Source organism: Echeneis naucrates, chromosome 11 (genome assembly GCF_900963305.1).
Source record: "Echeneis naucrates chromosome 11, fEcheNa1.1, whole genome shotgun sequence".
NCBI classification, from domain to species: Eukaryota; Metazoa; Chordata; class Actinopteri; order Carangiformes; family Echeneidae; genus Echeneis; species Echeneis naucrates.
In genome coordinates this window covers 10421459-10446744 of record NC_042521.1, presented here as the reverse complement: position 1 = coordinate 10446744, position 25286 = coordinate 10421459, and the positions used below count along the sequence as shown (strand labels likewise).

At 39.0% G+C, this 25286-nt stretch overlaps 2 protein-coding genes across 2 annotated transcripts; both read left to right on the top strand.

Annotated features, from left to right (window-relative positions):
• Window positions 1–494: 494 nt before the first annotated feature.
• Window positions 495–19989, top strand: rmp24 (ribonuclease MRP subunit p24). Its single transcript, XM_029514394.1, has 5 exons — window positions 495–769; window positions 6027–6055; window positions 6806–7026; window positions 18282–18475; window positions 18803–19989. Exons 1-5 carry the CDS (start codon window positions 675–677, stop codon window positions 18963–18965), a joined length of 702 nt encoding a protein of 233 aa, XP_029370254.1. The 5' UTR covers window positions 495–674; the 3' UTR covers window positions 18966–19989.
• A 399-nt stretch (window positions 19990–20388) lies between these two features.
• Window positions 20389–25037, top strand: rp9 (RP9 pre-mRNA splicing factor). The gene is made up of 6 exons (XM_029514277.1): window positions 20389–20679; window positions 20936–20966; window positions 21054–21183; window positions 22486–22577; window positions 23041–23102; window positions 24046–25037. The coding sequence occupies exons 1-6, from the start codon at window positions 20534–20536 to the stop codon at window positions 24260–24262; spliced, it is 678 nt and encodes a 225-aa protein (XP_029370137.1). The 5' UTR covers window positions 20389–20533; the 3' UTR covers window positions 24263–25037.
• The last annotated feature ends 249 nt before the right edge of the window (window positions 25038–25286 follow it).

Genomic DNA, 25286 nt, shown 5'->3' with positions numbered 1-25286 from the left:
ATTGGTAAATCCAACTGTCCAATAAGATCTAAGGAATGACGACATCGCAGAGTGGTTGGCTGCACTTGCGCTAAATTGATAACTGGTAATTGTTGGATCCACACAAAAAACAAACAAATAAGTAGATAAATAAAAACTGTAATGAGTTAATGATAGTGGTGTTAAAATTTACTGTCAGCATTTTATGGCTGTATCCTTATTTCCGATAGGTCACACCTCTTTCCTCCAACCATTAGGCTAAAAGTAAATCAGATTCATAACCCATAAATTATTAAATATTCTGCATTGATTTTATTCTTTATTGTAGATTGCGTATTTACTTTTAATTTTAACTTGTCTTAAAAAAAAGAAGACTTGCCCACTTGGGCCACTATTGTGAACAAATCGGCTATCACAGGCTATGCAATCCAGTAATTGTACCGCAGTGCTTTTGGTTGACTCGGTTTCCCATAATGCACTGCATGAAACGTCAGAATTCCGCGACCCAACGTGGTTGACTCCAGCGACAGCGTTAGTTTCATGTAGGCTAAGAATTTTCATTTTCAAATACTTTGACCGATCCGTAGTAGCTGTAGTCGAGTGTGTTTAATTTTTTTGTTTTATTTATTTACTTGTTTACTTTCGGGCGCCTTAAACGAAGCAGAAGTCTGAAACAGCGGAGTTTCACTTCGAAGATGAAAATCAGCCCTGCTGAAAAATCTCTCAACTTCCTGTTAGAAGCTTCTCTCCTCTATAAAGAAACATGTCCGGAGCTGTCACGGTTCTTAATGTAAGAAAGTTTGTTTAAATGCTTCGTAGATTTCACTTCGGGGGTGCTGTGCTTTCCTTCTCTCCTGTTGTTGTAATGGCCGCATCTAGACGCGAGGGGGAGGAGCTCGACCATTGTTAATGGTCGACTTCCTGCCCATGTTAATTTAATGTATAAAAATGTAGCAGTAATATCTAATGATTTTTTTTTCCAAAATATTTAATATCTAAGAGTAATTTTTAGTTACTTCAAATCCCCCCCGTCGCGATTTTATTTGGGTATCAACAAATATGCCAACAAACGGTCTCTTTGTCAAAAAATCATTAAATTTTTGATGATGTCTAGTACTTCATCAGCTAAGACTTACCATTCAGTTTGAGAGGATTAGCCGGAAACTCCATAGTTACATTATTGAGCCATCATTCAAAGGGCTGAATATCCACAGGGATATGAGAAGTGGCTGCTGAAATTTACAATGTTGCCGCACATCTGTGCATTTTAATACTGAAAAAGGCTTGATTGTCTCTCACATTTCTACATTCACACCTTTTGCATTTTGTCTCATAAATGCTCATAAAAGCACATCAAGCTGGTACTCGAGTGATGCCCCATATTTTTGTTCAATACACAATATCTTTAACGAGGTGAACGAGGTGGCCATGGAATCTGGCCATCTCTTCCAAGGGTTAGGGTTAGGTTAGGTTATTTACCACTACCTCTTTCATCAACAGGGCGCCTGAACTACACAAATTTAATGTGATTAAAAACTTTGATTACCACTGAGTACATACAACAAATCTGATTAAGATATCTCATCAGTTGCCTTTGGAATATTTTTTTTCATTGTAAAGAGACTTAATGGGCACCCTGTATATGTATGATTTTGCTATTGTGTTTTTCCATTATATACATCACAATGAAGATATTGGTTTTTTTTGTACATTGGATTGTGCAGCATGAATGCTTGTGTTGTACAGGTTTGGTGCTCAGTCTGGTTGGCTCTATTTCAGGTGCATGAATGGCCTTGCTGCTGCTTATGTTTGGGTGTAGTCGGAGAGTGTCTGGTATGTGTGTGTCATTCAGGCTTACGCAGTTGCGGAATGAAGCAGATTTAATAGGCGGGACTACAGCACCTTCCCAACAAACATAAAAATGAGAGCAGTATGAAGAAAACAAAGCTGAAAGCCAGGTTAGTCTGTCATTAATTAGCCTCCTGCAGTCAAGTCTTTTAACTTTTATTACCCAACACAATAGGAAATAATGATAGTTTATAATTTATACAATCGTTTACAGTCAACTGCCCTAGATTTGATGCCTCATTCAGAACAGGTTTAAAATAAAAAATCTTCTGATGGCATATCCCACTCAGTTGTGATTGCGTTATTGTGTTGTAAGTGAAAGCCAGCAGTAATTTCACGTATATAGAGTGGAGAGAATAGTTTATACGGCTATTAATGCATCTAACAGGTGTGTGAGTGTATTGTGTTTGGATTGGGTTGCTTCCATGTCCCCACTTCCTCCAGCCTGTTTTCTCTTCCACCTGAGCCTGGAAATTTGTGAACAGAACCATGAATGGAAACAAAATTAGAGGTTTTAGTGGTGAAGCACAGAGTCAAGGTTATTTTAAAGATGCATGTGAGGAAGTGCTCCTTTTAATCCAGTCACGACTGAATGCAATGGCACCCCTTTAAGTCCATACATTTAAATATTTTTAGAAATAAATGCAAAGGGGACCACAATGGAAATAACAGATAATTTTAACATTTGCCAGGCTACTGAAAAAATGTAACTTGCATGAAAGTGAAATAATACAAAACACAAAATATATCCTGGACACAGTTTTCTTTCATCAGAAGCTTCTTCACTTCGTTTGCTGGCAGATTGCGCTAATTATGTGTGCAAGGTCTTGTGTTCACAGGAATCAGATTTGCAATGTCAGATTTCAACTCAAGATTTGTGGCTGAGATGTGGCTTTAAGCTAGGTCTCAACGCTGGGCAGTTGAAAGCAGTCCATTTTAATTACCATTCTGTTTTGCAGCTGCGTGTGAGCTTTGTTCTGCAAAAAGACCCAATACCTTTGTCCCAAACATGACACATTTCAGAAGTAATTTGTTTGCTTTGGCAATCTGCCGCCACTCATTGCCTTTTATACAAGGGGCAGCCGAACTGCCCTAAACAATAAAACCTCCTTCAAGTTTTATCATGTTCTATTCCTTAAGGTCAATTTCATATGCAAAGATGTTCCAATAAAAGTAAAGATGTACCATTTCAAAGCAGAGAACTAATGTTTCAGATAGGCATCCTGGATATGCGGTCAATGAGTCAGCTGAGTGGATATAAAAAAGTGTTTGTCAGCATCCAGTCAAATGGCTGGCATTCGTGGTCAGTGTGTGATGATTATATTATTGGTCTCAAGGAACCACAGTGGTCTTCCTTGTTCTGGGTTTTTCTAGTGTTTTTATTTTTCCAGTCATGGTTTTGGCTGATGCAAACCATGAGTGTTTGTAAATTTCGTGGGTACGTGTCATTACTCATGCACATTGATTCTTGTATTTATAATGGAGATGATGTTACTACCTTAAGCCACTGTCTTCACTTTCTGCCAAGGCCAATGCTGTATGTTTGTGCATGCATGTGATGACGTCCCCTTATTATGGCTCAAGTTGCCAGATCAGCAATGCCGTTTTCCAGTAAGTTCATAATCATAGTTGTGCGTCTAGTAACTAAAGCCTCACTGAGTGCTCTGATAACCAAAGTATGCAGGATGTCTGTTGGACAAACAGTGTCATGGTGTCTTGGTTTATAAATAGCCTCCACTGCTTTTGATCTGTAGTATGTACTGGATTTTTTTTTTCCATCATCCAGGGCCAAGATGCTTTCAGTACTCCTATCAATGATAATCCAATTTTAGCCAGTGATACTGGAACTCTAACTAATCAGTGGAAATCTGTGTTTAATGAAAGCCGAGGAGGACTTTAAATGATGGATTTAATCTCTCAGTGAATTTGTTGTGTGTGTCTGTAAAATGTCCATAAAATGATGATGATGAAATGAAATTTCCCTGATATCAAGATGATGTTTTCAATTGGGTTGTTACAGGCTACCAGTTGGAGATGATCACTTTACTGTTATATACCCTTATTCAAAGAGATTATCGTTTCTTATATTTGTAATTATTAAGCGTTTTTCTTTTTTAAAAAATGAACTAAATTATTAATTAGTTATGAAGATAGCTGCCAATTGATTTACCATCTTTCTGGGTGCTTGTTTCAGCTCTAAAGCTATGGCTTGGGAGGCTTTTATTCAAAGTAATATTCTTTTCAACCATTTCATTATTATGATGAAGTCATTAATTTTATTGTTTGTTTATTTTTTGGTTTTTACCTTCATCCTCCTCATGTGCTGTTCTTGCCTTGGCCATTCTCAGAGGGGGCTAGATGACGTCCTCACCATACACAGAGAGGTCCAGACTTGGAGGCACCTCATGACCTCTTTTTCTGTGACATCGTACTGAGAAATGGGAGCCTGCCTATCTGTGCTCTAGAGGGATGCAGTATCTGTAGTGTTCCCTTATTTGACACTGACCACATCACTGTCTCTGTCGGGCCCATGTGTTGAAATGTCCACAAGCAGGTTTTTCACATTCTCGCAGCAGCTTTCACAGCAGAAAGTAGCAATAAAATATTTGTTGTGTCTTTGATTTTTGAGCGTTGCCTCAGCCAGCACTTCTGTCTTCTGTCACTCTGTAGACAACACATAATATCATAATGTCCACCCCCCCATCCCATATTGCATCTTCTGAGATTTTTTGAAGCATCTCCCAGTTGTCAGCAGAAGAGATGTATGACATGTTAATAAGATTAGTGGAAGAGGTCTTTGCAGTGTACAATTTCTAAGAGCTGGCTGATCAGGGTAGCAGTGGGAAGGGAGGGTGGAGGAAAGCAAACTTTCTCTTATCTAATCTAGTCTGTCTGTTCCTACTCATTCAATAGGAGCTTTGTCAAAGAATATACTTTTGTTAATGCTGTAAATAAATGAAAAATGTGTTTTCATGTAGCATCATTGTTATTATTGTCATTATTAGTATTTATCATGAGTCAAGCAGCTAGTTATTGCAAATCTGTGAACTTCTAAAGAGGACATTTCTATAAAATGAGCACAACGAAAAAGACTTTTTGAACGATGTGCAAAAGTGTCCAGGGAATGGCTCAGTGTCATGAGTCATTATCAGCCCTCTGCAGAGTCACAATCCACTGCACCAGCTTCACTCAGCGGTTCCTCTTTTCCAGCAGTTTTTGACAGGGCCTCTATATAATCTGACAATATAATCCAGTCAGTGATTATTAAATTGGGGGGTCAAGGGACAGTGACTCAGACTGTGGGATGAGTGATTGGAGCTGCATCCACCAACAACCTGCTATTTAAATGCACTGTGTCACATATGGGGTGGTTGAGAATGCAAGTGGAGAGTGACAACAAACCTCTGCTGCCAGACGCCGCTGCCGTAGCCAGCAGGTCAGCTGCAGATTAAATCATCTCCCTCCTCTCCATAAACAGCCAGCCCTGTTTCTGTTTGTCTCTGCCACACGTGCTGCCGAACAGAACATTTCCCTTCATTGATTTAAACCTGCGGCTAATTTTAGGGGGACTTAGCAGTAGCTTAGTTTAAATGTTTGTGAAAATATCTGACAGCGAGAGCTCCAAAACTGGGGGCAGCCTTTTCCCAGGCGGGGGGTGTTGAAATGGCTTGGAGAACTGCCCCATATTGTTTGGGAAAGCCCTATTTCCCTTTCCGGCTGCATGTTTTCCAAAACACATAATAGGAATGTTTTTTTGTTTTTCCCCCTTTCTTATTCCTGAATCGGTGTTTCCATATTGTAATGGATTCATTTGCATGGATGCATTTTCAAGTATGAGATTATTTGCCACTAAATTTTTTAAAGTAATTATGTGAAACTAAATTAGTTCAACTCTTGACCTCTTAACTTTCTTATAAAATTGTCCCTGTGTGAAAGCAGCTATTCCAAATTGACAATGGCATTATAAAATACAAGAAGACACATGTTGAATTATTCATAAATAATGTTCTCCAGTATTTCAAGCCAACCGATAAATATGATGATTGAGAAGATAGAATACTGAAAATGGCATTTTCTATTAATCCTTCACTACTTTTTTTTTTTTACTTTTAAATGCCAGCTACAAGTTACTTTCCCTCTCTGACTGACTTAGGTCTCTCCTGCAATGTCTGATCTTGTCTCCTTTTTTCCTTCACCAGGGAGTGGCCTGTGAATGCCAAAGTGAATGGTAAGTTTCAAAGATCTGAGCATCCCTAAAGAAAACTAACCAAATTCTAACTTTATTTTGGCATGCTTTCATCAGTGATGCCCTGGAATGTAACAGCCAAATAGAACGGTACTAAGTAGGACCTTGTCACCAGTTTGTCAAGGTTGATCAACGTAACTAAGCCCATAGCCAAACACACCGAGGCAGCCAGCTGTCTGTGGCAGACTGCCCGATTGGATCGCACAGACCATCGTAAGCACACACTCAGCCACATGCCAGTTAAAACCACATCAGTAGGCAGTGCTGCTATTTAGTAAGACTGTTTGGGCTTTGGGTTAGGGTTAGGGGTTATATAATTTGACTTTCTCTCAGGGTTAGGGTAACCCTAACCCTCTAAATAACACCAGGACTGGCCCCTGAGTAACATAATGTTCATTCAATGCTCCATTTGGAGAACTTAATTGCTTGTTGCAAGAACTGATAATGTGACTTATGACTGAACTTGAGAGAGTAAACAGAATGTTGATTGTTTGTGGATAATTTGTGTGTGTATGTGTATGGAGAGCTAAAACAATGATGTTTCAGTTATGTGTTTCCCTTCCTCTCTGTGTAATATGCGCATGTTAATGGATAAAAAACAATTAACAAACTAATTCTCACCCACAGACGCATTTGGACCCCTTAAGTTAACTGGGTGTTCTTTTGTTGAAAAGAAGTATGCATGACTGCACCAGAATATTTGCTGATTCATATAATTTGACTTTCTCTCAGAGCAACAGAAGCAGAAATGTTGCAGTCTGTTGCAGAACTCCTTGGTGTGTCCATACTGTTATCAGTGGCTGCAGCCCGACAACCACCGCATACGGCTGCGGCCCAAGCAGCGTCCACCAGCAAGGGTGCAGAGCATCTTGCGCAGAAAGGCCCAGGGCAAACGACTCAGTCTGGTGCAAAAACATCTGCTGCATCGCTTCCGAAAGTCCTCCTCAGTACTGGTGAGAAGTCAACACCTCAACCCCACTGACCTGCTTATGTATTGCCCTGCACTGCAGCATGTTAGCAGAAAAAAATCACAGGGCTATATGCCTCTATTATTGTGTGTTGAACTGAGGGGTGGTTTTGATGAAATGATGGTGTGGTGGTTTTAATAGCTTTGCTTTAGTTGAAATTTTGAGGTCAATGCTGATATTGGTATTTAAAAAAATGGATATGCCACACTTATTGTGTGATTGGTGTTGACCTCTGCCCTATGAAGGGAACAGTGTTTTTGAAGTGATCAAAAGTGTATCGCATTATCATTTATTATGACTTGCACTTTTTCCTGCCTCTTAATGTGCGATTTGAAGCAGGTGTTGCTCTTGAGATTGAAGTCGTTTGTTTTCATTTCATAGAAAGTGTCTGGTTTCATTATGACACTCCACTCACCATTACTGCATTTACTGTTGTCCCATTAAGCCTAACTGTAAGAGAACTAATGTTATCAGACAGAGATTTGTCAATATTCTCCCACAGCCCCCTAAAGAGTTATAATGGTCCTTTTTGTCCGTCCTTTTAATGGATAGCACCAGTCAGGGCCAAGATGGAAAGCTTATCGACCGCCGATTTTTAGATGAGGAAACTTGTGGTGGAGCTTCTGGCATTTTCCCCGTGTATCAGAAAGCACTGATAGGACAGAACCATAGAAGGCCCTGTGGTGATATGACATTAGCTTAGTGAAGAGAGGCTCCTCTGCAAATGCTGCTGCCTCAATAAAATTTATTTGGGTGCTTTTAGTATGCAGGAATTGCAGGTATTCACTGCACAAAGTATTAGGAACCCACTCTCCGGTATGCATTTGTTGACTATGAGGGCACGAGGTGGGTCGAGAGAAGAATAAAAAGGTAGAATGAGAATAACAGGAGACTGAAACAGAAAATAATGTAAAAACTGAAATAAAATTATATTAAATCTTACATAGTCTTTATGTAAGTGTTTACTAATGTCACAAAAATGTGACAAGGTCATAGCTAAAGGAATTAATCTAGCTAGGTTAGTTTAGTTTTGCGTAGCGCATTTGTTCCTCTTGCAGTTAATTACAAAAGTACTAGTCTTAAAGAAAAATTGCAAACTTGACATGGAACCACCTCTCTTCACTCGCCAACAGCTGTCTAAAGTGGTGGAGAGCCACACCAAGATTTACTCTGAAGTGGTCGTTTGGAATGAAGATTAACATTGCTTTCTGTGAGATTCAGAAATATCCAAATTTCTTCTAGTGTAACATAAAGCTCTGGAAGAAGCTGACGGCAACATTGATGCTACTCATTCTCAAATATCATCAATCCAGGTATTCCAGTCCATAAACTCACATGTGGCTCTCCTATGTAACTCTTAGCTGATATGTCACACTTAGCCAAACATAAATATGTCATGCGTTGTACACAGAGGCGCCTCTCTCTCAGCGTGAGTATGCACCTCTGCTCTAACTCAGTTGTCAACAGTGTTTTGGTCATCAAGAGGAATGGTGATTCTTTCTTGATCACGTGACTTCCTTGTAAACTAATACGCCCTGAGCATGTCCTCCAAGGTATTTTTACCCTCTGTTTTCATGGCCACTTGCCTCTCATGAAGTGGAGGGGCAGCAAGTCAAGCCATGTATGTGGAGCTTCATACACCTGTGCTCTGCAGGAAGGTGATAGTGAGATGATACCCTTTAAATGCAGCGTAGTGGCGTGGAGAGATAAGAGAGCGAATGCAGACTTCCTCTTTGCCTCCCCGGCTCCATGCTGATGAACAGACCACATCAAACCTGCCAGGCAGAGGGATTCAGCACAGCGTCTGAATAAGGTGATTAGCATTCACTCGTCTCCCCCAGAAGGTGTGGAAAAAATAGTAGTAAAAAGTAGTTTAAATGTTTTTAATCTTTGTACCAGTAGGCATCTATAAGGAGATATTGCTCTTATGTCTTTTTCTTTTTTTTTTCTCCCCCAAAATAAATAAATAAATAAAAATAAAAAAGTTAAATGTTGTCCACAGATCGGGCACAATTGCCCAACAGGGTTATTTGTCACAGTGACCACAAGCCATTTGTTTGTTAGTGGTTTATTATTTTTTAATTTCATTTCTGTGTTCCATAGTTGAGTGTTATTGCTGTGTGCACAATATTTTTCTCTCCTACCTGTCATTCACGTGACACCTACAGGAAGAAGTGGATGGTTTATTGGAGAAATAAGCAAAACACACAGTGACAGTTGTAGATTTAATAGCGCAGTTGTGAGTTTGTGTGTGTATAAAGTGAAATAGATGTTTATTTAAAATGAGGTGTGAGTATTTGCAGAGATAGATATCCATGTTTGCTTGAGTTCTCCATGTCAAAACACTTACGGGATCATGCTGTGGATGATAGGTGTTGTGGAACACTGAGAAGGGCTTGTTTATTTTTTGAATCTGGAATATTTTGTAGGTTTTCAAAGCCAAATTGTATTGAAATTTAAAACAAACTAGTACTACTTACAATGCATTCACTGTGTGTGTGTGTGTGTGTGTGTGTATATATATATATATATATATATATATATATTTATTTTGTAGTTCAAACTTAAGGAAGCATAGCTAAGAAATGCTTAGCTAAGCATTTCTTAGCTAAGTATAATAATAAAAACACCAAGCAGACAGAAACTCATGACAAACAGACACATATTCACAGTTACATCAGCAGTGTACAGTATTTATATTCCCAGGTGTAAATCCCCTTCATTTCACACCATATAGCTCTCCCTTTAGGATGTGCTTCCTCAGAATAGATGCCATGCATGATATGCTTCCTTCAGCCCTGTGAAGTTGTGCTTCAGAGGTACTATAAATCTGATGTGTTTGTGCATGCACACTAGGTTATCTAACAGTAGTTATGAATATAAATTGGATTATAGCCCAACAAGAGACACGGAGACCCTAAATGGAGCGAGGATGGTGCAGTGTCCTCCTCCTCCATTCTTCCATTCTCCTCCTTGTACCTTGATTTATACCTCCCAGCAGACATGATTGTTGCTACAAAAGATACATAGTTGCATCCTGTCCTTGTTCATATAAACCTATGCTGTTTTTGGGTATGGATTTATGCACAGTATCCGATTGAACAGTTATGTCTTGGGACAATAGAAAGTGATTCTTCCCGGTAGGTCATCAGGAGAGCAAATTCCCAAGACAAATGTTTACCGAATGTTAGTGACAATGCTGTTCTCTGAAAATGATTGAAGGTGACCAAGACCTGAAAAAACAAAGTAACACAACAGCGGTTGGAAAATCCCTCTCTTTTCCCAGAAGGGCCATTTATGTCTGACATTAGTTCAGCCTCTCTTTTATGTCAGCACTTCTTCTCAACCTCACTGACCACTTCTCATCCTTTCAACCCGTATTCCTCTGTTCTTCCTCACGCTTTCCAATCCCTGTCATCCTTTCTACCACAACTCATGAGTGCTCACTTCCCACTCATTTTATCTTCATCTTTTTCCTCTTTTCTTTCGATTCTTGGCCATCTTTCCACCGCATCTCTCTTTCATATTTATCTGTAGTAATGCTGCTGAGGAATGTGTGTCTTGAGGAGATGACAGGAAAGAGGAGACGGCAATGTCTGGATGGTGGTTTGGTTGTGGGCTGTCAGGGAAGAGTCAAAACCCCATAAGGGGATGCATGATGAAGGGGAGAGGGAGAAAGGGAGGGATGTGTTGGTATTAAGAAAGGTCAGGAAGTAATGTTGGAGAGCAAAAATCATGGACAAGCGAGCAGCTTTGAGGTTTTTGGGCTTTTTTTTTTTTAAATGCAAACATAGGAGGCTCGATGGACAGCCACTCATGTGTCACGTGTAAGATTTAAGTATTTTATGAAAAATACACAGCGTAATCCACAGCTATTGAGAATGTGTGCATACGTTTGTTTTCTTCAGAAACAATTATCTTAGACTAGGATCATTTCAGCTTCCCACTGTCATCACATTTGTAGCAAAGCCCACAATCAGGATAAAACCCATGAAGAGAATCTCATGCCACACAATAACAGCATGCCACCTCTCTACTACCCTCTGTGTCTCGCTACATTTCCTTTTCTCAGTATGACTAAATGCCTGCTCCAGAACTTGGCCATCCCTACTGTTGGTTTAATTGTTTATTGGTGCAAGTGCTAGGTTTGGAAGGTGCTGCCATTTTGGATGCTCACTCATCAGCATTTACAGCATGTTATCCCTTCACTGATAAGCACCTGAGCATAGCAATGGCAAACATCACAGATCTTTTATAAAACTATTAGCTATTTTCATCACTCCAAGCAGCTGCAGCTGAAAAAGGCTGTCCAGATGTGTCCATGAATCAAAGACATTTTGGAAATTTAAATTCAGTCATATATGTACTTTTAGGCATGAATCTATTCTACTGCTGCACATTTTTTCTGTTTCAAATGAATGCAATTTTAAAATCTTAGTTAAGCTTTATTTTATACATATAAATGCCATTTAGCAGAGTTAATTTCTTCTTTTATTTACTTTAACATGTTTTTATTGGCATTTGTAACAAACTGACACCAATGTCATATTGAAATGAATATAGAATAGGGTAATAAATAACCGTATAATACCGGAATATACAAATAAACAAAAAAAAATTATATATTACAGACATCATGATCTAGTCTTGCAGACAATGTTCCAGTGTCCCTTGGGCCCTCATTAAAATAGGCCCTATGTTCATTGTTTAAACAGCTCATCGTCCAGAGCAGGTCCACAATTACACCAACACTAATTTCTAACCTTTGACCCAACAAATGTTATGTTATTGGACATACAGTAAATTTAACTTGAAAAAACTTGAATATCATAGACATCCAAAGTGTTTAACTACCAGATATTCCCAGAGTAGTTGGAACAATTAACCTAGATTGGAATAATTGTGCAAACATAAAACTTGGTTGTTATGCAGCTTGGATAGTGTAACAACGAAATGTGGACTCTGTCATGAATCTTACTGAACCTTACACATTATGGGCCTCACTCTGACCTCCATACTGTGTTCCCCTGCTAATTAGTCAAGGATGTATTTAAATCATGCTCCCAAACCACCAGTATTCCTGCTTTACCCCATAGGGACAATGTTGAAACAGTCCAACTGTAAAGGGCATCCTTGATGTGCTGGAGAATCTGAAGGCCATCGAGACTGAAGTTTTTAGAGATAGCGGATATAAATTATTAATAACCAAATATTTCATACCATTTAATTTCCAGATAAAAGTAGGCCTGTTTCAATCAGATTTAAATGTGTGAGAGTTAAGAAAGGACTTGTCATTCTTGTTGGACTTGGTCTTGTAACCAGAAAAATGACCAAATTGATGAATGAACTATGAGCTTTGGCTCATAGGCTCCACATGAACTATTTTAGAAACATTTTTAGAGAGTCATTAAATATCTCATGTTATTTTGCAAAAGGAGCAAAGCATCATGGATAACATTATTCTTCAATCTAATCTGGATAACTGGAGAAATCCTTCAGCCTGCTCCCATTTGCACTGAGGCAAACGTGGTGTGATGCAGGATAAAATGACCTTTATCTCCACCACAGACACAAAGAGACGGAATGAAATAGATAGGACATCTTTTTTTAATGGCACTGTGTAACAGGTCTGCATTCAGATCAGGTATCTCTGTATATTTACTGGGCAGCCTGCCCCCTGACAGTGTGACTAAGTGGTTGCCAGCACCATCACAGTGCAAGGCCGCAGTAAGAGGAAAGTTTACACTGCTTGCCTCATATTGATGCCCCAACTGCTCTTTTGCTTTCAGCGTTATTGTGTTGTATTGATGTGTTCTCAAATGACTGGCACACACAGTGCATGCAGATTTTCATGCTTTTGAAGGCACGCGCATGCAAAGACAATTTGAAAACTCGTCAACAGTCAGCACACAACACCAACCCACTTATTTACTCAGGCTTGTTTTCTATTCGAAGGCTCATATAGGCACCTAATTCTGTCTCTCACTTTGTTACTCTTCTCATCTTCCTCCTCTTGGGTGGTATCGTGATGCCAAAGTCAAACTGATCAACCCATGCTGACCTCTGGCAGTGAAAAGAGAAAGGCAGGAAGAGACGTATTTATGGCACTGGAGCTATTAATAGATGGTTGGGTCCATCTGCAGAATTGATTTAGCCTGTGTTTGCATGCCTGTGGATGTGTCCCATTTTGACTACTTCACAATCCAATTTGACTTTTAATTTGTAGAAACAGTTATTTATAAAGAAAGTCCATGATATAGGTATGCACTGTATTGCATTGTTTTGTCACACAAATATTTTTTTCTGAAAGAAAGTCTATATTTATATATTTTTATATATATATATTTTATATATATTTATAGGATTCAAATCATAACTTTCCCTTCTTGACTGAGTACATTCTAGCTAGACTATATAAAGCTATACAATCCTCCTATCAGATAGTTGTAAAAATGATTATTCACAACATTTTGGTAAATCAAACTACATACTTTTATTTATTTGCGCACCATCCTTTGAGGTGCATCCGTCCAAAAGTGATGGATGCACCTCAAAGCCCATCAGTTAAAGGATGACCGTTAGTATTAGTAGTATTCTGACTTCCTAACACCATAAAAGAGCTTGAAATAGTATTATTGAGGTATAAAATTATTGCATGCTTCCTATTTTTCTGATTGAATAGGAGTTGATATCCTATGCACATACATGATTGCCAGAGCTATATGTATATGATACATATGTTCAGGGTAAAGATTAATTGTATCTGTGACAGCGTTTTCTTGTTTTGTGTTGAGCACAAACATGTAAATGTTGTAAAACAGACACCAGACTCCACTTATTGTTTGAGCAGGAGTAGTGGGAAAGTTCAAGGCTAATCCAGTGAGTTTGTATTCACAGATTACAGGCAGTGCGAGATCGGTACTTGCTATATTTGTTTTCCATCTAATATGGTAATCTCTAGTCATGTTTTCTTTCTCTGACCATATGGTGAACTTAAATTTTGCAAACAGAAAGTCAAGTTTCTATAAAGAGCACTCAATATTCCCCCGGCTACGTATAAGTGTTTATTCTCTGCATAACCTAAAGCTCCAACTTGTCACAGTCGCCATATGTTCGACTGGCCCCTGTGTAGGCCTGTCTGCTGCTGGGATCAGAAGTCCAAAATGAGGAAATGAAATCTCTCTGTGGCACTGCCTCACGTGTGCCCCTCCAAGTGCATACACTACATGTCAAAGGATTAGCATAAATTAAACGGGTACACGTGATGGCTGGGATTTCATTTTAGGTTATCATGATCGCTCATGACAAGCAACCATACCATGCATGTTGTTTTGTCAACTCTTTCTTATTTTTTGACTTGGATGACTCTTTCTCATGCTGTTTATCCTCTCGTCCTCTATTTCTCCAATGTCTTTTCATGCGTGCGCGCACACACACCTTCAGCGTTCAAAGATTTCCTCTCTTAGAGTGGGTCCTATCAGTGCCTCAGTGCAGGCTGGCTGATGATAGTAGGACCAGGAGTGGTAAATAGAGGACGAGAGGATAAACAGCATGAGGTCATTCTCTCTGTAAACATCCATCTTCAGCCAGCTGTCTGTCTCTGTTTGATCCATTTCACCATGAACCTCAACCTCTTGTTTTGCTAAGGTGTTTTTTTCTCCTTGGCCATCGTTGTTGGTTATACGAGTCCAAATCTGTACAATCTAGGCACCTAAATGTCCACAGCCCCCATCACTAATAATATGTGTAACAACTTAGATGATAGATGATGAACTAAGGAACAAACAGTTTTTGTTTGAGTATTTGGCACCACCACCCTGTTTTGATTTGATTAGATGAACCTTTAATGATCTACCGGAGGAAATTGGCTAGTTGTAGTAGGAAATGACAGGAGGCAATGATGGAAAGGTTCTCAATAATAATAAACCAAGTGTAGTGTGAAAAATAAAAACACTGCTCATCACATTATAAAACATACTGAGACAAATGAATAGGCATAAACAGAAATGTGGTAAAAATTCTAATGGTTCTGTTTGCCGTATGTGCTTCACTGGTTCTGCAGCAATACATTCATAGGATGGATGTCTGTTTTCACTGTTCATGTTATACCAAAACCAGAAGACTAAACACATCACATTTGCCTTAGACATTTGAAGATCTGCTGTAGATTTTAAATTTTAACATTTATGCGTTTTAACTTAAGGTATTTGCTTGTTTTTATTAAAACTACAGCTGTGCAACTACGTAAAATGACTTGTGTAACTTGAATGTAGTGGTTCCATGTCCCACTTTCAGTTTTCTGCTGACTTTGCTGGAAAATTGTTTGCAAGAGGCAGGTTGAAGTAAAATAATGTGCATTTTTAACTATTATCTACATTGACTATTTTCTTAATCCGTGTCAAAAATCTTCCAATGCATATATATTCAAATTTTGTGTTCAGGAAACACTGTTCCATCATGTTTCATTTAATATAGCTTTGATTTATTAAAAAAATATGTTCCAGGCATTTCACCATGAAGTTGCAAGCAATACATTTTACAATTTCCTTATGTTGATGCACACAGAAGGACTCACCATCAGTTTCCAACCATAAATCTCCTTAATGCAAGTTTTCCCCTGGCTGTTTGTGACTTGCAAATATTATACATGATAAATAAAATATCAGTTTTAAAAGTGCAGTAGTGTTACTGATACTTTATTCCTCGAAGGGGAGTGATGGAACCTCCTGGAATCATTAAGAATTCAGTGTTTTGACAGAGATGCCAGAGAACATGTCAGTAGGATAAATATTTCCTCCTATACACACAAACCTACATCCCCCAGTGGAGTCCCAGCCGATTCATCATAGATCACCCTTGTTTCTCTGAAATACCTCTTTATAGTCAGAAAGCGGTGCTGGTATAGCAATCCTTTGCCATGTTTTTGCAATACTAATGCATTTTTCTTGGCATAAGACACGAAGAAACACCCGCAGACTGTGTGAGCCCCCAATAACAAGCTTGAACAGCTCTATAGTCTCCAGCCAACTTCTGCCAAAGTTTGCTAAACACAGTCTCTTCCAGCTTTTTGATTTGTTATTTCATTTTATACAGCAGTTGTTTTTATCATATGTTTGAGCTTTGCTGAGATTAGAGGAGTGCTAGTTATTTCAAGTTCAGAAGAGGTAATGAGCTTGATGAAAAGGTATTTACTTCTCTCATGGTTCACGTTATCTTGGATAGGTTGAAAATTAAGACAGAATAATTGTATTAGAGCCATTCATACTTTTAGTATATTATGAAATTACTGAAGATAATCAGCAACAAAACTACCACAAAAAAACTGTAGTTTGCTATGAGTACCATGCGCTTCCCCAAGTTCCTCAATAATTTCATTTTAATTTCATTTTTCATTTGTCATTTAAAGTTCAAAACAAGAAACAGAGACACAAAAGAGATAAACTCACAAAGGTGTTTGTTTGTATATGTAAAGATGAAGTTCTTTTTTTTTTTTTTTTGTCCATGTTTTTTATTTTAATGCAAGAATGAGTTGATGAGTCACTGTTGAAAAGTAGCAGCAGAGTGCTACTCACAGACTAGTTGACCCTTTTTCTCAGTGCATTGGTCAGCCTTCCTTTGAGCCACGCCCCTATGCAAAGATGGGAGGGTCTGTTGCTGGGCTTGGTCTGCATAAAGCTCAACAGACGGGCTCATGTGGAAAACACTTCACACACGTTACATAGAAAGTAAGAGGAACTCAGTCCTCTGGTGCATCGAAACCCAACTCTCAAACACTCGCCAACAGACACCTGTCAGAATCTGAAATGGCTACCTTCGTGTCGGTGAGTTTCCCATCTCATCAGCATTCAGGACTGTCAACAGCTTAGCTCATGCGTGCTGACCTCTGAAATCTGAAGTCTGTTTAGACCAGTTTTAATTTTGTGCAACCGTGCAACTGGCTTATATCGCTGATGAATGTTGAAGAGGATTTCTAAACGCTTACAATGCTGTACTGCATTATGTACAGGGATGGAAATGTAACTTTCTTTTTGTTCAAGCTCCTCTTCTTTACTGGACCCAAAAACAAAAAACTAGTTAGTGTCAGCTCATTGCAGGAAGGATGTGTTTGATTGTGCTGTGTAAATACTGGACGATAATCAAATAAGAGCATCTGAAAGACACTGAGCAGGTATCTGTTAGGGAATGATTATGAAGAATTTGTGTTTTGTTTCATTCTTGTGGAATTGACAGTAATCAATCAATAACAGTCTATGTAAAAGGCACTTTCAGTTGTTTGTCCCTATGTTAGTTAAGTTACAAGCCCTATACTGTTTAATTGGACATAAGACAGTGGTTGGTCGACATATTGGATGGCAGTTGCATTGATTCACGAGAATCTCCTGAATTGACACTTAACTCACCTCATAAGTTTCACTTGTGTCTCCATACTTTGCATTACATAGTGTCTCATAACTATTGTTTCCATGTGAAAATGTAATCTGTGTCAGGAAACTGGTTTCCGTTGATCATGTGTCGTATGGGGCAGTGAACTCAACTGGAATGTCAAAGTAATTGCATTTAAACAACATACCTCAGCCTGATGACTCTTCCATGCCATTCATACCCAGAATAGGCAAACCTGCATGGTAACAGCCCCTCCTCGCCCTCTCATGGGCTAAATTCAAAGTCTCCCAACCTGCATGAACTTATCCAGTTATTTTCATATGTGTGCAAGCATTCAAATGTAAGATAATATTGGGAAGGTTTGGCAGGGCCAGCAAGAGGAGTCTCACCATTGTTAACTATTCTTCAGAGGTGAGATGGCAGTACATATGCCTGACACCTGTGAGGCTCTTGGCTTGTCTGTGTCACCAGGACAAAGAGGCAGTAGTCATTACAGTTACCTTGCTTGCCACAACCACAGCTAGTCCTGCTTTCTGTTTTCCAAGAGTCAGACTGGTGCTGCAATAACTGTCTGGACAAATTTGTAGCAAGTGTGTCAGAGTAAATCAGACAGCAGTGACAATGACAATGAAAAATAATAGCTTGAATGACAAAATTTTCACTGTCCTAGATTTTACAAAAAAATCCTTTTAAGGACTTTATTGAGAGTCTGCAAATATTTTTGATAAGTACCTCCATTTGGGATCTCTTGTATGTCCTGGCTCAAAACCTATAATATACATCGCCACTATCAGAGGAATATAGATGCAGGCCATGCAGTATCAATATATATGTTCCTTTTCTCTCCTTTTTTCCAGATGGCCACCTGCCACACTTGCAATAAGACATCCAGGCGTAAAGGAATGAACAGGGACTTTATAGCTACCCTTGCTAAGACCCACAGCGCCCCAGGGAGTACCAGCAAACACAAGACTCCACAGTCAAGCAGCAGATCCAACACAACTGCCCCCAAGACTCCTGGCAAAGATAAAACACCTGTTCATACACCTAGGTAAGTTATTTCAGATCGTAGAAAGATTGCAGATATCAGTATCTCCTGGGCTAAAGCATTCCTTTACTGAATTTGGGAGGTGTCACAGACGTCCAAGAGGATGATGTATTATTTGAACGATTAAGTTTCTATTTACTCAGCATTAACAGCACTGCTGCTAGTACATGGTGGTATCCATTGCCAGATCAGATACTTGTTGACAGTACACTTTCAAAAATTCCTTCCAAGCACCAAAATCTTAAGTTACGGAATCTTAATATTTCTTCCTGACCCTGTTTATATCACAATTTCTCCTCCCTCACCAAATCTCTCTTTGTCTCCCTCCAGATCCTCCACTTCATCGAACACCTCGGGGTCAGGGTCATCTTCCTCCAAGCCCCCCTCTAAATCTAAGAACTGGGTTGTCCAGCGTCTCAGCAAGATTCTCATGCGAGAGGGTGGCCAGGGCAGCAAAAAAGGAGGCTTGAAAGATTTTCTTTCTTCACTTTGAGTAATTTTCATAGGCTCTTAAAAAAAGTGCTTAGACCATGTTGTAACCTACTCACACCAAAGGTTAAGGGGAAACTAAAGAGAGTAACTTTGGTTTCCAAGCCATGAGGGAAGGGTTACAATTTGCTAATGAACACAACTATTACTGGGCTGTGTGGAATTACGCACCTGGAATCCTGATGTGCAGAAACTAGGAGCACTGGGTGGCTTTATTTCAGCTATTAATCAGGGTTATTGCATTCTCTGCTGAGCCTGTCAGAGGAAAATGCTTCTTTTGTCTGATGTAGCACATGCTGCTTGTAATCTCCTACACTGGGGGATATTAGGTTGAGTAGAAGGCTTGAGGATTTAATCAGTATTTATCAGATGGCTGACGAAGCACAGAAAACCTGTCTCTGTTTTGTGGTAAGGTCCGTGGCATGATGAGCTGGTTTTCGTGCCAATATCTTTTGCCATTTGCGATGTTTTTATAAGTTACTGATATACATTTATATGATGAATATGAAAATATTTGGTATTAATTCTACTAGATGTTGAAGCTTTTGTATTCAAATTAGCTTTTTTTGCTCCTCTAGAGAGGGCAGATTTGTGATGGTTCTGGCAAAACATGACTTAACACTGGTGCATTTTTGTACTTACATACTAATTATTTTGAAACTGTGCAAATTACCAATGAATATATTATCATCATTAATTATCATCTAAAATGGGAATCAATTGTTGTTGTTTACATCGACCAGGCACATTTGTCTAAAACCTGTACACAAAGACTGGTAATACATATTGTCAAGGCTTTCTTTGAGTTTTTTTATTTTTTATTTTTGGTTATGTATTTGTGAATGGTTACTCTTTTCATCTTTTGTTAAGAACAGGAATTTAAATAAATCGATGATTTATTGCATTTTATACCGCCATAGTACCTACCTGTTGTCTATTGAATGTTCAATGTTCATGATGTGTTTAAATCCTGAAATACCTCACATTTGTATTCCATACCCTGATTCTTTGAAATAAAAACCTTGTCAGTTCCAGTTCCTGTTAACATTTTAGCGCTTTATTTTAGAACTTTGAGTCACATTTTCTTTGAATGAAAAATTATAATATTTGAATTAGATTTTATATGCATGTTTCTACAGTGATGGATGGAAAGATATTATTAATGCAGCTGCATTTACTGGGTAGGTTTTAAGGTTGTTTTTTCAGGAATCTCACCTACCAACATAAAATCCAAGAAAATGTCTCTTGCTTTAAGTTTTTTTTTTACATACATCAATCGTCAGGCTCTTTAGTGTGTATAGGGAATGAAATATAGTCTGACTGGATGTTCAAATAAAAACAAGACAAATGGACTTATCTTCAGATCCTGATGTGTCCTGCAGGCGGCGCTGGACTTTAACTAACCATCCCGGCTGACAGGAAGTACAAACACCTTCTCCGCTGTTGGCTAGTTAGCATGTGGCTAGCGCGCCAGCCGCTCTTCCTGCTAACGAGTAAATAATTTGGCCCTGAAAGCTGCATTATTTATCAGTGAATAGTTTTTCAGGGCAACGGTCAATCGATTGAAGTACAATGTCGGACAAAAAGCGAAGGAGAGAGAGTGAGGACAGACGAGACCACAAGAGACACAAGACATCAAAACACGATATGGAGAAACTCAAGACACAGTCGAGAAAACTCAACCAAGAAGTCCAAAAACTGAAACACTTTGAGACTTTGTGAGTAATAGCAGTGAGTGCTTCTCAGTTTGAAGCTGTGAACTTGTGCATGAATTATATATATTATAATGCGACTTATTCGGGCCTTTATTTTCTTTGTCAATCGAAGTGACTGATTTTCCTGCTAATGTTGCCTCTAAAACTTAGACTCTGTGTTTCTCTTTGCCTGGTCTTTTTTTTATTAGGCTGTCAGATACGTTTTAAAATATTCCCTCTGTAGCAGCATGGATATTTAATACTCATATATTTCTTCCAGCTATGAGAAACCTCCTCCAGGACTCATAAAGGTAACTGTGACACAGACACTTAAGAGAGAGCTGGTGAATGTAAACAAACATGTCCAGCAGTGTTGATGGTGACAGTTTCTGTTGCAGGAGAATGAGGAGAAACCAGAGGATTGTATTCCTGCAGAACCAGGAAACGAGGAAGCCCGAAGCTTCCTGGCCCACGCCCCCACCAAGGGGCTGTGGATGCCCCTGGGGAAGGAAGTGAAGGTGATGCAGTGTGAGTACAGTTACATCATTTCAGCAGTGGACGCCGTGGTTTTGCACTGAGAAGGCAAAACATGCTGCTCCTAAACAACCAGCCCTTAACTTGAGACGCTGAACCCAATTGTAGACAAGCAGAATTGATGTCTGAGTTGGCGCTCTTCTTTATAAAAATATTCAAATAGCATTTAGCAATGTTACCTGCTCTGAATTCGACTCGCGTTGTGTGTAAATTGTTTTTGGGCTGGATGATGCAACACACTCATTTTTTTAATGCACTTATGTAACTGTTGTGCACTGGAAATAAAACATTAGACCTATATAAATTGTTGCTGAAACAGTTAACAGTTTGACCTGACAGGCTTGCAGTTCTAACGCTCACATTTTTGTAATTGGCACTGAAAGTCTTAAATTTATATGTCCCAGTATCACACTCATCACTTATGAACTGCAGGTAGGAGTAAAATCCCTTGTGGGCAGCGGTCTGGATAGAGGATAAACATAATCGCAAAAGCTTGACAATTACCCAGTGCAAACACAGTTTTTCTGAGGAACAGTATGGACTATAGATTAATAATGCTATTGCAGCATTTACTTACTGTTCTTTTGGCCAGACAAAGACTCAAAGATTGTGTTCAGTATCAATTCTTTCCTTTGTCCAATTTCTTTTCATGCTGCGTGGATACCCAGAGGCAAACTGAGGCACTTCTCTGTGAATGATATGGGCATGAAAGAACTTTCCATGCTACTTTTACAGTATAAGCAGAATTTGTATGGTCCGTGTTACAAAGTTATGCAATATAGCTACACTGGTACATAAAGTATTATTAGGATTAATAATAAATTTTTATACTTCCTCTATTCAGTAAGGAAGACGTAACTATTCATTTGAGAGGTTCTGTCTTTAAAAATGAGTCATGAATTTGTAAACTCATCTTGACATGAATATGACCTTATATCATTTGTTTACTCAAAATAATATGTTTCTATGGAGTTCAGAACTGAACTGAACTAAATGAAGGCCCTTTTGAATATATTTCCTACTTTGGCACAATAATCTCAACTCCTAGTTCACTTGCTTTCATTTCTTATTGCTTTTCAGTTTTCAGTTTGTTTGTGTACATTTGTACAGTGTGTCCATATAACAACAAATGTTGAGAATATATCTTCTCTATATTCACTGCTGAATGGACTATGATTCACTTGAGAAATTGTAGGAAAGTTAAGAATGTGTTGTCATGTCCTTTTTAAATTTCTTTCATCTTAAATCTATGAATTGTGTAAGAAATAAACATTTGTTTGTTTGTATTTTTCTCAGGCTGGAGATGTAAACGCTACGGGCACAGGACAGGCGACAGGGAGTGTCCATTCTTCATCAAAGGCAACCAGAAACTGGAGCAGTTCAGAGTGGTGAGTTTTTTAGGTCCTGACAAAATTGCCCCACCCTTAGATATTTCGAGAAGTAATGACAAAATGGTCAAACAGTGTAGGCTGGGCTTGGCAGGTGTGACTGTGTCTGAGTCCTGGGTGGAGGTTAACAACATGGTGGGAGCACATTTAGTCTACACTGAGGAACATGTGGGCAGCAGACTTCCTCACACAGCCTTTTCCAGTGTGCCTGTAGTGGAACAATGCCTGCTGCAAGAGCACACAGTCTCTGCAATGATTACCATAAATGCAACTGTTTCATATTTTCCAAGCTTCTATTGTCACAGGGAGGTTTTAAAAAGTGCTGACCTGACATTAAAGCAATACAATCGCTGGCATGTGTTGGGATAATTGGCTGGATCAAATATGAATAGTAGCGGCTGTCATTTTAAATAGATTTCTCTTTCTTTATGGTAGGTAATGACAGACTGTTTTATTCTTTCAGGCTCATGAAGACCCAATGTATGACATAATACGGGAAAACAAAAGGAATGAAAAGGAAACCAGGTATATATATTTATTTTTTTCTTTGACTCATTGTATCTGCTGAAGCATTTACATCCATTTTAGGATTTTCTTTTTGTATGTATGTGTGTGCGTGTGGTTATAGATTTATATTGACACCAAGAGGCTGCACTTAGACAATTAGTTCATCATAGTTTTTGCAGTTTTTCCCTCAGAGGAGTGGGACAATCTCAGATGACCTAGAAATGTCCTCATTGCGGCTGGTTCTCTGTGCCAGTTTCAAGCAAATATTGTTTGACACCAGGATGTTTGGTCATGATGGCTCACTGCTAGGTGTTGGAGCATGGACATTCAGACTGGCCACGCACACACATTGTGAGCATTTTTGAATGCATTAAAATGAGGTTATTCAGTGGCCAGTTTTGAAGTCCTAGTCTTTAAAGTCTCATTTGTGTGACTATGCTACATAAATTGTGACATCCCAATTTGTTTGGATTGTAGAAATTGAACAGACCTACTGATGGCAATTCTGATTGCATGGACAACATCATGTTTCAAGTTGTGGTTAGCTGCTGTCTCCTATCACAAAGTTATTTATATATATATATATAATTTTTAATTTGATCCCTAATCAAGCTACATGGCTAGGTTCCCCTTTAATAATAATATATATATTTATATAGTGCTTTTCAGTACACTCCAAGGTGCATTTTAAAAATCTATCAGAGCTTGAGTGTGCATTTAATTGACAGCGTGACCTCATTATCCAGATCTGTCCCAGTGCAATACCTGCAGTTTTAACAGGTGCCTGGGCACTGCGGGCAATAATTAGAATTGTAATACAAGTCGACACTTGGTAAACTCAACAGTCTTAAAATGTGGATACCGGGACAACACGCTAATTTGCACAAGGACACCCAGGCATCCAAGTCTGCATTAGTTGTGTTTTTTCCCCTGCACTCTAATCCTTCCTTCCCATTTCTAGAATTCAGCAGCTGCAGCAGCTGCTCCAGGACACCACCTCCTCTTCTTCCTCCTCTGACACAGATAGCTCTTCTTCTTCCTCCTCCTCCTCCTCTGACCATCATCGCAGTAGAAAGCGGAAAAAGAAAAAGGACAAAAAGAAGAAAGACAAGAAGAAAAGAAAGAGGAAGCGAAAACACAAGTCCTCTAAAACCAGTGCGCACTCAGATTCAAATTGAGTGTCTGGATCATGCCAATGTGTGTACCCATACATTATGTGCTCCAAGGCAAGGAAGAAAGTGGGAAGGAGCAGCAATAAAGCTAGAACTTAACACAGCAGTGACGTGTGTTGTGCAGAGGACACTAATATGAGCTGCACTCTGGAGATCTCCATATGCCTTTTCTCTGCAGGCTGAAACTCTAAAACTGTATATCCACTGCACATGACTTTCCCCAGCCTTGTTATTCGCCCCAGGGTGACAACCCACATTTGCATCCTCACTTTTAGATCAACAGCACAGGGTCATATGGAGTAACTGCTTAAGTGTGTGTATGTGTGCCTTGGTGCATGCATGGGTCAAAAACGTTAGCTGCATTGGCTATGAATGGGTTATAAATTAAGCCTGTTTGTGCAAGAGGTAATGTTCTTTTATGCAGACTAATAAGCACGTCAGCAAATAGTGTCATTAAGAGCTTCTATTTTCCACCATAGTCTTGCCACCATCTCGCTGGTATTGAATACTTTGATTGTAGAGTGTGTTAAATGCAGAGAGGTGGAAAAAATTCTAAATTAAACATTGGTGTACAGTTAGAATTTGTTTTCCACACCAGCCAAAATAATTGCGTGATTGTGACTATACATAAATATTTGGAATGACTTGAGGTAGGAAAATGCTTATTTGCTCCTTTTGTTGATTTCTTTACCCAAAAAGCCACATAGAGGGGGAAAGAATGTATGTGAATGTGTTCCCATATTCTGAGAATAAAGATGGCTCTTTTTCTCTGTTTATCCAACTCAAGGCTGGAAAAACAATTTATGATTTTTTACTTTATTTATTGCATATGACAGTTTTTCATGTCCGTAACAACTTGATCCTGGGAAGGTAAGTCAGCAGAGCACAGGAAGAAGTCAGATCATTATAAAGCACATGGCATAGAACTGTGGAGACCTTCCTAAGTGAAGAGTAACATCTTTCTTTTGATCTTGTCCCATTCACGGTCTGTGGATGGTTCAGAAAGTATTTCCACATTCACAGTCAAACT

Bases quoted from the DNA above. Each gene is read 5' to 3' on its own strand.
- rmp24 (XM_029514394.1), top strand. From the start codon at position 675: ATGAAAATCAGCCCTGCTGAAAAATCTCTCAACTTCCTGTTAGAAGCT. The intron at 7,027-18,281 runs GTGAGAAGTCAA...CCTTTTTTCCAG, and splicing joins GAAAGTCCTCCTCAGTACTG to ATGGCCACCTGCCACACTTG. The intron at 18,476-18,802 runs GTAAGTTATTTC...GTCTCCCTCCAG, and splicing joins ACACCTGTTCATACACCTAG to ATCCTCCACTTCATCGAACA.
- rp9 (XM_029514277.1), top strand. From the start codon at position 20,534: ATGTCGGACAAAAAGCGAAGGAGAGAGAGTGAGGACAGACGAGACCAC. The intron at 20,680-20,935 runs GTGAGTAATAGC...TATTTCTTCCAG, and splicing joins CTGAAACACTTTGAGACTTT to CTATGAGAAACCTCCTCCAG. The intron at 22,578-23,040 runs GTGAGTTTTTTA...TTATTCTTTCAG, and splicing joins AACTGGAGCAGTTCAGAGTG to GCTCATGAAGACCCAATGTA.